The 13,060-nt window shown below is 39.9% G+C and overlaps 1 protein-coding gene across 1 annotated transcript in view; it reads right to left on the bottom strand.

The window, feature by feature from the left end:
• Window positions 1-1,782: 1,782 nt before the first annotated feature.
• The window catches only part of LOC127137221 (uncharacterized), a 40,028-nt gene continuing 28,750 nt past the window's right edge, over window positions 1,783-13,060 (bottom strand). The window contains exon 2 of the mRNA XM_051063702.1: window positions 1,783-2,252. Coding sequence (XP_050919659.1) covers window positions 1,783-2,252 — 470 coding nt within the window. The remainder of the gene's footprint in view (window positions 2,253-13,060) is intronic.

The following is a 13,060-nucleotide window of genomic DNA, read 5'->3' as shown; positions in this document are numbered from 1 at the left end:
TGCTAACAACTCCTTTTCGGTAGTTATGTAATTTGTCTGAGCAGGATTTAAGACATGAATCATATAATAAATGACATGTAATAACTTATCTCTTTGCTGTCATAATACTGCCCATATCATAATGTCAGTGGCATCGCACATGATCTCGAAATGTAGAGACCAATCGGGGGCAATCACTACAGGAGCTGACACCAACTTACTTTTCTTTCAAATGCATCGACACATTCTTTATCAAACACGAACGACTTGTCTTTCACAAGCAAACTAGTCAATGGTTTGGCTATTTTAGAGAAATCTCTTATGAACCTGCGACAAAAACCTGCATGTCCCAAGAAACTTCTAACGCCCTTCTCATTCACTGGAGGTGGGAGATTTGATATTACCTCCATTTATGCCTTGTCAACTTCTATTCCCCTCTGGGAAATTTTATGCCCTAAGACTATGCCTTCACGCACCATAAAATGGCATTTCTCCCAATTGGGAATCAGGTTAGTCTGTTGGCATCTTTCTAAAACAAGAGATAGGTTAGTTAAACAATTATCAAAAGAAGAACCGAAGACAGAAAAATCATCCATGAACACTTCCATATGCTTTTAAAGCATGTCAAAAAAAATGGATGTCATACATCTTTGAAATGTAGCGGGTGCATTGCACAACCCAGAAGGAATTCTTCTGTAAGCAAAGATACCATAAGGGCGGGTGAATGTTGTCTTTTCTTGATCTTCAGGAGCTACTATGATCTAATTATATCCCGAATATCCATCCAAGAAACAATAGTAGTCATGACCAGCCAACCTTTCCAACATTTGATCAATGAATGGGAAAGTAAAGTGGTATTTTCTCGTTGTAATGTTCAACCGTCTGTAATCTATGCACACTCTTAAAACAGTGATAATTCTTGTGGGAATTAGCTCATTTTTTTCATTCAAGATGACGGTTGTTCCCCCTTTCTTAGGTACCACATGTACGAGACTCACCCGTGAGCTATCAGATATAAAGTAAATAAGACTTGCATCTAACAATTACACAACTTCCTTATGAACCACTTTTTTCATGGCTGGATTAAGTCTCCTTTGTGGTGATCATTCATCATCAGTATCTTATGCATGCAAACTGTTGGACTAATACTCTTCAAATCTTTGATTACCCATCCAATAACACTCATGTGTTTTTTAAGTATTTGGATGAGTTTTTCTTCTTGGAAGCTTTTGAGACTAGAATTTATGATAGTTGGGCATTTCTCTTAAGTGTCCGGAAAAACATATTTGAGATGCTCTGATAGTTGTTTCAACTCCGTACCCTTCTTGATTTCTTGCTTTTCTTCTCCTGATTGTGGTGGCCTTAAATCCTCCCACCGACGTGGTTTAGATCTAATCCACTAAGGTTGTTCTTACATCATATCTATCACTTTAGATTATGTCTCATCTTTCTCTTCATCATTTTCAAAAATTGACAGGCTCAAAACCCGTTCCAACGGAAACTATGATGTCTTTATTGGACTGCTCTAAGCAATCACTTGATCTATGACCTCTATTGTATGACTAGTACCAACATCATATTTGTATTTCATAGTGTTTAGGACATCAATCTTCAATTCTCCATAATAGACTTTAGAGTCATTGTCCCTTCTTCTATATTTATCATACATCTTTCCGTCTCTAGAAATTGTCTGCCTAAAATGAGAGGAATCTCTTCATCTTCAGGCATTTCAAGAATCACAAAGTCTACCGAGAACATAAATTTGTCTATCTTCACCAGAACATCTTCCATCACTCCATAAGGTCACTTAACTGAGTGATCGGGAAACTGTAGTGTCATTCTAGTATCTTGAACCGTACCAATTCCCAGTTTTTTGTAAATAGATAAAGGCATCAAACTGACACTAGCCCCCAAATCAATAAGTGTTTTTTTGAAAGTTCTATTTCCTATAGTACAAGGAATTGTAACTGAACCTCTGCCATTCTTCTTTACTGGTATCTTCATCCCCTGCAAAATAGCACTATAGGTTTTTGTCAACAGGACAGGCTCAATGTTGGTGGGGCGTTTCTTTGAGACAATGTCTTTCATGAATTTGGCGTATAAGGGGATTTGCTCCAAGGCTTCAGCGAACAGAATGTTAATCTCATGTTTCTTGAATATCTCCAAGAATTTCTCGAAAATTTTCTCATTCTTCTTCTTCTTCTTCTTTATCCATTGAGGGTATGGGAGTCTGATGGTTGGTTTAGGGTCTTTCTGCTTATCTTTCTCCACAACTGGTAATACAATAACCTTTTCTTGTTTTTTCTCTCATGATCTCTTATTTCTAAATCCACTTCTAGCAACTCATCTTCTTCCACCTGTTTATTCTCAGAATTCTCAGTAGACTTACCACTTCTGGTTACAACAACATTCACATTATTATGCTCTCTCGGATTTATCACAGTTCCACTAGGTAGTGTACCTGGTGCTTAGGAACCGACCAATTGTTGTGCTATTTTCTCCATTCGTACTTCAATATTTTTTATAGAAGCCTAAGTGTTTCTCTGATTATATCTGGTCTTTTCTTGGAATTGAATATTGTGAGCTTCTATCTTTTCAATGGCTATTTACCAATCTGCTTTCTTCGGAGCTTGTTGTTGTTGTCGTGATTGTTGATATTGATTCTGGTATTGACTTTGACCCTGTTGTTGAACATTCCCTTTCTGATCTTTCCTAGGAGAAGTTAAGATGCTTCTTCCAACCTGGACTATAAGTGTTAGGGTAAGGTTTGTCTGCTTCAAAAAATTTATCTCCTCAATTTGCTTTGCAGTTGCAACACAGTATGCAGACGAATGAGGTCCTGCACAAATTTCACAAGTAACATCCTAGACCGACTGAATTTGAGCTACCTTCTGCGTACCAATATTCATGGCCTTTAATTTATTCTCTACTTCTGCAACAATTGTGTTTTCTACCCTTAGTTTATTTGTTTCAAGCTTCAGATCAATAACTCGTTCAGATTTGCTTGAACATCTATCATATAACTCCAAATGCTCATTTGCAGCGATTGCCTCAATGATCTTTTTAATACCGGTGGCTGCTGAAACGTTTGATGAGCCACCGACTGCTGTATCAATCAATTATTTTTTTAGTCGAAGACCATTGACAAACATCTGCATTTGCTCTGTGTTGATCCAAGTTATGTGTCAGACATGCAACAAGTAACCTATTGAATCTTTTGTATGAATCACCAAGTGATTCACCTTCTTTTTGTTTGAAGTTCATGATTGTCATACCCCAAAATTTGCCCATTAATATTTCAAGACATTTTTCAAGGCACTCCGACTTGTTCTGCAAGACACTGACCTCAAAGGAACAAAGGCCCAGCTCACGACAGGCCCAATCCAAGAAAAGGCCCAAACTAGCTTGCTCGCTAGGCGAGCAATTCCTTCGCCTAGCGAACCCCTCGTCATGACACTCGCCCCAGCGAAGCACCAGATCCAATAAAAGCCCAAAATAGCTTGCTCGCTAGGCGAGCAATTCCTTCGCCTAGCGAAGCTTGCGAATGTCAGAATTTCTGGGCTTCATTCTGAACCCATTAGGTCACAACAAGAGCATTATAAATAGCCAAGCTTCAGTAACGAAAAGAGGGAGGAAAAAACAAGACGAGGACAGACGGAAGCCCTGGCACAGAAACCCTGGAGGCTACCTTAGAGAGTTCCGAATAAAGAAACCCTGAAGGCCGCTCCTCCGCTCCGAAGCTACCGCCGCCCAACTCCATCCGATGCCAAAAGTGATCAGTCTCTCCAACATAGCAGCTTAGTTGCAAACAGGTTTGCGCATCACTATTGTTTTATGCTTTTAATCGGTAATCTCTATATACACAAAGCATCATGATTGAAGTTTCGAATATGTAATTTGATTTCACATGCGAATTTAAATATGCTTGAATATCATGAATGTTTGTCCATGCTATTCCTGTAATCAAATGCCATAAAAGTTCAGGTTTTCGGAGGTCATGCTGCTGTCAAACTCCAAACCCGTGGCCGCTTGCTAGCACATCGCTAAGCGAGCCTGTAGCGAGCACTCGCTGAGCCTTCGCTAGGCGAAGCAGAGGCGAACGGGACAGCAGCTGCTTTGTTTCTTTTCTATTCTGCCTTATGTCTATCTAACCAAGACTTATTATAATTCTGCATCATTTGGCCTGAGATTATGACTGTTATGTTGTAGTGCAATTTTCAATTATACGTTACTTTGATGCTCTAACCCGTGTGCTGAATTGTGCAAAGGTTTACATATTCCCGAGGAAATTGCCGGCTAGGTATTCCACTTTATGTGTGGGATACCCTTATGGAGATTCACCCTGAATTACTCAATTGATTTTAATGTATTAATTTCATGGTGAAGATCCACCCTAATGGCTTAATTGATCTTAATGTATTGATTTTAATATGGACCTAATTACTTAATCGACTACGGCTATCTAATTAATTGTAAAACTTTGCCTTTTAATATGCGATCTTGGACCTCTCTTTTGTTACCCTACGATTACGGTATTATGGTCATGTCCCGCGAATATGTGGATACACTTAGCAAAGACCCTTCGGTTAAATCATCATAGTCCCTCGAATGTTGCCTTTGTCCCTCGATGACCCTTCGGTGTAGCCTACGGTTAAATGATGATAGTCCCTTCGAACGTTAAGGTATCCTCACAACTGTTGCCTTCAATGACCAATCGATGACCCTTTTACATCCAAAGGATAAAACTGCTTACTTCTCAATAGTAAGGACCGTCTTACCCTCATAAGGATAGGAAATGCCCGGAAAGACCTCGGATAGGTATAACTCTTAATTGCTTATTCACAATTTAAAACTACTTTTCACACCTTACACCTTTCAAAACCTCCATTAGAAAATCACCACTTGGCATACATTCGCACTAGAATCATTGCCGAGTTATATTTTTCTAAACTATTTTCAAAACTAAACGAGATAACCACTTTGTATACATTCATTCAAGAACCATTACAAAGTTAAATTCTCCTTTCCAAAACATTTCCTACACATTTCTCAACCACTTTTTCAAACTAGAAAAACATAAATGATTGAGCAATTAAGAGCCCATGGATAACCATGGATACAAAGGGTGCTAACACCTTCCCTTTGTATAATGTACCTCCCGAACCTAAGAATCTAAATTAAGGTCTTTCCTGTTCTTTTCCACCTTTCCTTATTGGATAAAAGAAAAGTCGGTGGCGACTCTTGCTAACCGCGACATTGCGATTAAAAACACACAAAAAGTCAGTTCACCGTATGACAGAACTGGCGACTCTGCTGGGGATTTACAAAGAGAGGTCACCTTAAAAATCATTTATGTTTTAAACTGTTCCTTCTTTTGAGGGTATTTTATGCTTGAGTGAAAGATCCTACACCCGGATCTAGTGTACCTTAGGTAAGTAGCAATAGATCATCGCGACTATCCGGCGTATACTGGAATGGTTAAAATGATGGCTACGGTTAATGTGACACTTTGGATGTCCTGATGTTCCTCATGTTTACTTGAGGAAAAATTTGGCATTCGCGTGGTGTCATCAAAGCATTAACCAGACCTTTAGAACCCTAATTGACTCATCCTAGCCATTAGAAAGTAGTGAGATAACTGACTTCGGTTCCGACTGGGGTTGGTTGAGACTCGATACTACACTCTTTGAGATTGGACTTTAGGGAAGCTTTGGTCAACCACTTGGCGTTGCACTGAAGTGGACTTAAAGAAAGATCGATGATCTGAGATCCTTCTAGAACCCGGTTACTATTCTAGGACAGGTTGAACCAACCAAACTTCAGTGGGGAGGGTACTTACCTATGGAACTCATGCAAGCCTTAAAACTTAGGAATGATGGTTGTGTGACTTGCTTGTGCTTGCTATTTACTTAACATCATAACATCATCATAACATCATGGCATTGAACTAACCGTTTCGAGGACTTAGGGATTTAACTTTGCTCTATGTTGTAAAAATAAAAAAATAAAAAATAAAAAAAAAAAAAAAAAGGTTTCCCTTTTTGGTAGTTTATGCAAAGTTAAATTCCAAAAGGCCTTGAAAACATTTCATGCATTGCATAGCATAACATAGCATAACAGGTACTCTAAAGGGATCAGTGTTCTCACGGTTTTCCTGCAAACAGAAAAATGGACCTCGAACAGACTGTCAAAGATCTCCATGCTCAGAATGCTCAACTCCAGGAGATGATCTTGAACTTATCCAAGGGGCAGGAAGAACTGAAGGCTCTCTTGCTCGAGAAGAAAAAAGACAAGAAATCTGTGAGGCACATTAACCCGGGAAGAAGGCAGTTTACGAAGATCAATATGACTTTAGCACAAGCACTGCAGGGTATGCTAAAAGCAAATTTAATTACCCTCAGAGATCCTCCTGCAAAACCCAACACTACTTCTCCTAGTTATAATCCCAATGCCAGGTGTGCCTATCACTCCGATAGCCCCGGGCATGATACAAACGATTGTTGGTCGTTGAAGAACAAAATTCAGGATATGATCGACGCTGGAGAATTTGAATCTGATCCGCCTGAGACTCCTAATGTCATCACTGCTCCTCTGCCTAATCAAGACGAGACTGTCAATGCTGTGGAAGATACTGATAACGATTATGACTTGGATAGCTGGATTTCCCCAACAATTGGTGACGGACTCGACAATTGGAAGGCTGAAGACACTATCCCGATTTCCTTTAGTCGAGAGTAATTGTTATTGCTATTTTAGTATTTCAAAAGCATTGTGTCTATACCCGGGGCATAATAGCTAATTTTAAGGGTTTGTCATTTCATAAGCATATTTACATTCAATAAATCAATGGACCTTTTGCATTCAAATATTGCGCTCTTTATCTTTCCTGTCATTTTTCAAACAAGCTATGTTTTCTTGCACACACTCACGTAACAAATTCCATATCCATATCCACTCTGGATCCTGTTGGTAATAACTCTGCTACTGTTCATTATGACTTTGAAAATCCGATCTACCAAGCCGAGGATGGAAGCGAGGAAGATTGTGAAGTCCCTGGAGAACTTGCCAGACTGGTACTACAAGGAGAAAAGACCATACAGCCACATGAGGAATCAATTGAAATTGTAAATCGGGGTACTGAAATAAACAAGAAAGAAATCAGAGGTTTCTTGGGGCACTCGAATTACATTGCCCGATTCATTCCACACTTGACTGTTGTAGCACCTCAAATTTGCACCCATCATTGTACATACATTTTCATACTAGGTCATAGCATATCATGGTCCATTGCATAGCATTGCATTGCCTCCTTTGCCTCAAGTGCAAGCAAGTCAAGAAATTGGGTCAAGCTGATTAGGGGATCAGTCAACCAAGCAAGCAAGCACAATTCTCAAGGAGCCAAGGCCCTAGGGTTGGTCCAACATGTTCACATGACTTGGGGATCCATTTGAAGTGTTCAAGTCAAGGGTTGAAGGCTCAGAGGTCATCAGTTCATGCACAGTCAGCCAGAAACCCTAAAAGTCAACTGTTGGTCAACTGTGGTTGATTTTATGGTTTTGATGGATGGATTTGGTTTGAGAGAGCTTATTCATGTCCAAATAGGCCTCATATATCATGTCAAACACTATCATGGAAGAATTTGAAGCCAAATCAGAAATTTCCAAAAATGGAAACTGGACCTGTAACTGAAACCCGCCAAAAATGGAAAGTCTTGATCCTCAAACTTACATCATGATACAAGCTTAAAATGAATTTTTGCCCAACATGAAAGTTGAAGATCTTGTTCTCCCATTTCCAAAAAGTCCAAGAACTCTCAATTCCCATGTGTGGTTGGTAAGTTATGATCGAATCGATTTCAGAAAATCTTGAACTTCAAAAGGCCATATCTCTCAAACCGTTTGGCCATTTTTGGTGGGGTTTTTTCCTACAAGTCACATTTGATCCCCTCTTTCCAAAAATATAAATTTCATGAGCCAAAACTTAACCAATAAAAATGGCATTTTTTGACCTATCTCATTTAAATGCAAGTTTGACCAATGTTTGACTTTTTGATATAATCATTTTTCTAACATTTGGCCAATTGAAATAGCTCAGAAATGTCATTTAAAATGTGTTTGCAAGCTCAATTATGCAGTACATATGGCCATTCTTTAACTTGCTTGAAATTTGGACAAAAGGACACTTTCATCATGCTAATCCATACTATCCACCATACCTTGCTTTGTACTTCTCTAAAACAGAATTTTAGAAGCACATTTGCTGTCAATTGAAACACATCTTGCAGCCCATAACCAACAGAAAAAGAAGCCATGCCAACTTGCTTGAATTTTGGAAGGAAGTACATGTTCTCACCAAATTCATCTCACAAACCATGCTTTGTACCATGACAGCAGAATTTCTCCATGATGTTTCTGTCATGAGTAACACTTAGCAGCCATTTGACAGCAGAAGAAAGCATGGCTCACTCACTCAAAAAACTGCACCTTGCTGTTGCATTTCAAAGACAGAAACTTGACTCATTCATTCATGCTAGAAAAAACCACTTTGGCCATTTTTCTAAAAAACTGTCAAAACTTCCAAGAGAAGAAAAGCCTGGCCTTGCTTGAGACCATATCAAACACCATTTTCTGTCATACATTAAAACCTCAATAGCAGCCACACACAGCAGAAATCACTCATTTCTCTCAAAGTTCATTTTGCATTTTTCAATTTCCTGTCCAAAACTCCCAAAGAACAAACTTTGCCTGGCTTTAAAGCAGTGTCCAAGCAACATTTTGGACCTGTTTGCAACCATGTTTTTCCACCTGTAAAAGCTTCTTGCAGCACTGTTATTGCAGCCACCATTCCATGACAGTCCAAGTTTGAAATCTCACCAAGCCATTCCTGAGCCAAACTCCTCCATTCATTCATCATTGGAAGGCTTCTACAGCATCTGTTTCAGGCCAAGAGGACCAGAACCACACTGTTTCTCATTCTGCTTCAAAATTGGTAAAAATTCGACTTTCACCATTCTAAAATCCATGCTATGCTTATTGAAGTTCCTTGTATGCTGATTCTGTTGATATTTGAATCGTGTGAAATGGCCTTGTATTGAGTGAGAACTTTGATTCTTAAGTTTCATGAGCAAGTATGTTCTTGGTCATTTCTTGTTGTGTAGCTCAAATTAATAAAAACCAAGCCTGGATTTGGATCATATGTGGTTTGCTGATTTGATTACCATGCTCCTTTCCCATTTCTGGGAATTTTGTTCTTCATGATGAAGAACGTGTACTGTTCATTCAAACCCTAGGGAGATTTGCCCAGAAATCTTGAACCCCCATGCCTTGCTACTGTACCCGCGCCCCAACCAATAGAATTATTTCGTTCAGGGGCCAAAACGGCCGTGTTTTGATTAGTGAATCCCAAATTTACAAAAGTGCCATTCTCCTTTATTAATCCAAATTAATTTCACATTTTAATCACCAATCTTGCAAAAATCATAACTTGCTCATTTTTAGTCCAAATCTAATGGGATTTTTTGTGTTGCCTTCCTCATGACCCCTAGTTTTTTATCATTATTTTTCCAGAATTTTTGGATGAGTAGTTTTTAAATGGCCTTAGGGTTTGTGACATGTGACCAAATTTTGTACACTTTGCCAAATCAATTGTGAAATGATGAGAATGTATCCAATGGCTCCCAAATTTTTTGTGCTTAAACTAGACCCACTCATGGTGATTTTGATGTAAAGTTTGTGAATTTATCATTTGTGGTTTGTGAGTTATGATTTTTTGAATTAGGGTGTGACAATTTGTGTCACACCATTGATGTCCAACTTCATGATTTTCATTACCATACTTCTTGACCTCCAATTGATCCAAATTTTTGCATGAACCTACTATTGCCTGTCTAGTTTATATGTGAATTTTCTTGGAATTATTTGTGGCATTTCCTAATTGTTTGAGATTTTCTCCCCTAGTTGGTCAATTGTTGACCTTGTGTGACACTTGTTCCCATTTCATTTGTGAAATTCTCATACTTTATTAGATGGACATGAAATTTTACATGAGATAACTAGACATCCTCATCTTTGCCATGGTTTTGGTCCCATTCATTTATCATACACCATCTCTGACTTATGATTTTTCTAAGTTGATGCATGTTTGGTTGACTTCATTGAGCATGTGCAAAATTTCTTTGACTTTCTGATTTTCATTGACTGCCTTCCATTTGTCCAAATGAGATGAAATTTGACATGCTTACCATGCTGTGGGTTGTGATTGATCATGATTTATTTGGTGATTTTTGGAAATGTTTAAGATTACTTTTGATGCAAGTCTTGCTGTTGACTTCTATGAGCTTCTAAATGCCATGTCTTGACCTAATTTGTTCATGAAATGATGATGATGATTGATATGGATGTGAACCCAATTGGTTGTGTTTCTTAATGGTTTGAACATGATTTTGGATGCTTGCCCTTTGCTGTTTTGGCTTTCTCATTCATTTTGGACCCTAGGCTTGCCCTAGTGGTCCTGTTACTCACCTTTGAGTTCATGTTTTCAGGTTGACCAACAAATGACCAATGAGACCAATTCTTTTTGATTGAGCTTGATTAAATATCATTGTCTAACTTGTTTGTTTTGTAGGTAGCTTGGCTCACATGCCTTAAGCTTTGTACCTTGCACATTCACTAGCTTGTGTTGACTGGTTGATGTCTGTTTCATTTTGATTTAACTCTGACTTGTATACTAACTGTGCTTGACTGATTTCAGGTACTTTAGTTGCTTAGTTCCTTGTGAACTTTTTGCTTTGCTTTGCTTGTATAAGCAATTTGCATTGAGGTATGCTTCTAGTCTTCATGTAGTCTGGAAGACCTGGCCTGTTACTTGGCCAGGCAACTGTCTGAAGTCCTCCTTAAGAGGCAATGTTTGTGATTGTTTAATTTTGTCCTTGCATAGAGTCAAAGTCCTCCTAAGTGAAGAGGCAATTGGTGGAAGGTAGGGATATGCAATCTATCCCCCACTATTCAGTGTGTCATCTGCTTTGCTCACACCACTGTGTTGATGCATTGCAGATACAAACCCAAGATCTTGTGCAATTGTACAGTTGAGTCAGTTTTAAATGTGTAGAAGGGTTCCCACTTTCTGAACCCACACATTCTTGTCTTGAGCTCTCCCAGGCCAGGGGTAAGAGCTGTGAAGTCTTATCTTCACTCACCTTTCATCTGCTTCACCTTAGCCCCTCAATGGCAAGGTTAAGAGCACATTCACCCAGTTCCAGAGGTTTGTTTGTTGAGGTTGATATGACCCCTCGACTAAAACCTAACCCTTGTTTGAGCCACTTGCTTGTGTATAGTGTGTGTTATCTGTGCTTAGGATTGTTTGACTTGCTTCCTGTGCAAGTTAGGATTAGTTTAGACTTGCTTCCTGTGCAAGTTAGGTTTTGCTTGGCTTGCTTCCTGTGCAAGTTAAGTGTGTGTGTGGCTTGCTTCTTGTGCAAGTCATGTTTAGGATAGGTTGGCTCCCTGTGCCAGTTAGCTAGAAACCTTAACTTAGGGATGATTTGCATGATAACATCTAGGCTCGAGTCGTAGTCTCCCTAGTTGTGTCTCCCTCTGTTATCTGGTTAGGCTAGTCCTTTATCCCTCCGTAGGGGAACTACATCGCCCTGATCTTCATACCAGATGAAGTATGTAGGCAGGAGATTGAGCTGATCTCTCCGGGCGCCCTTTTCTTTTTGTGTGTGTTGTTTGACAGTTGTAGGCTTGAGTCCCCGACTCCCTATTAACCTGTTGCGTTGTTGTGTGCTTGGAAGCCGATGTAAGTCCATCGAGTGGCATTTGGGTTCCAGTGTGTGTGTGTTTTGGTTCGGATGCCGATATAAATCCAGTGATTGGCATTCGGGCTCCATGTTTGCCTTTGCCTTGTTTGTGTTTGTGCGCGTGTCAGCCGAGCTACGAATGCTCTGATTCTTCTCTCGTCCGAGAAGATACGTATGCATAGGATGCGACATCCTAGCGAGCATGTGTCGTTTCCCCAGTCCGAACTACTTCGACTCTGATGTCTATGCCTGATAGACTAAGTAGGCCCAGGATGCAATATCCTGCCGAGTCAGTTTCAGTCAGTTCTTTTGTCTCTTTTCAGCCAGTGTGTGTGAGTGTGAGCAGTGTTTAGCAACCATTTTCCTTCCTATTGTGCGTGGATCCCGTCGAGTACGACGGATGCGTAGGGGTGCTAATACCTTCCCTTCGCATAACCGACTCCCGAACCCATCCTCTTTGGTCGCGAGACCATGTTCTTTCCCAGGTTTACTCTGAGCGTTTCCTTTCCCTATTTTGGGATAAATAACGCACGGTGGCGGCTCTGTTGTTTCTTTCTTTTCCCGCCGGTTTTTCGCGTGATGCGACAGCTGGCGACTCTGCTGGGGAACATAGAGAAGTTGACCTCTGCTGGTCCATCTTCCCTGAGCGAGTCTCTCCTAGCGCTCTCTAGGATTAGGGTTTTGGTTGCTTTCTGCTTGTTGTATTTTATTGCATTCATTGTATATATGTACATTTATTGTTTGCATTGATCGTATGCATTGATGTTTGCATTCATATTCACTATTCATTACTGGCTGGCTGTCTGTTTTTCTCTGTGTGGGGGGGAGTCAGTTGAGGTAAAAGGTCCAATACCCAGACCATGAGTGAAAATCTAGGATGATTAGGAATAGAGTGATTCATGGGAAGCGGGTGGTATGGCGCCACTTAGCGGAACATTGATATCACGAGCAGTTCAGACCCTGGTGGGATACTGTCGTTACATACTTCGGGTGTGTATATGATAGTATTTCTGCGAAAGGTTATTTATGCTGCGTTTCTCTCAGCTTTACCCTGGCCTAGACTACACCCGTGAGTGGGGAAGGGTTATTTCATTACAGGTACCGTTGGTGACTCGGTTCTGTTGGTGACTTGGTTCTGATGGTGACTTTGCGTTCAGACAGTGTTCAGTTAACCTTAAGTGGGATTTATGTTCCGATTTTGACTGAAGCTTCGACCTAGTATCAGAGTTTGCACAACCAGCCAGTCCAGTCTGCATCATGTGCATCATAGCATATTTATTTTTC

Source organism: Lathyrus oleraceus, chromosome 4, assembly GCF_024323335.1.
Source record: "Lathyrus oleraceus cultivar Zhongwan6 chromosome 4, CAAS_Psat_ZW6_1.0, whole genome shotgun sequence".
Taxonomy (NCBI): Eukaryota; Viridiplantae; Streptophyta; class Magnoliopsida; order Fabales; family Fabaceae; genus Lathyrus; species Lathyrus oleraceus.
The sequence above is the reverse complement of the archived record's forward strand: the minus strand, read 5'-3'. Positions and strand labels throughout refer to the sequence as shown.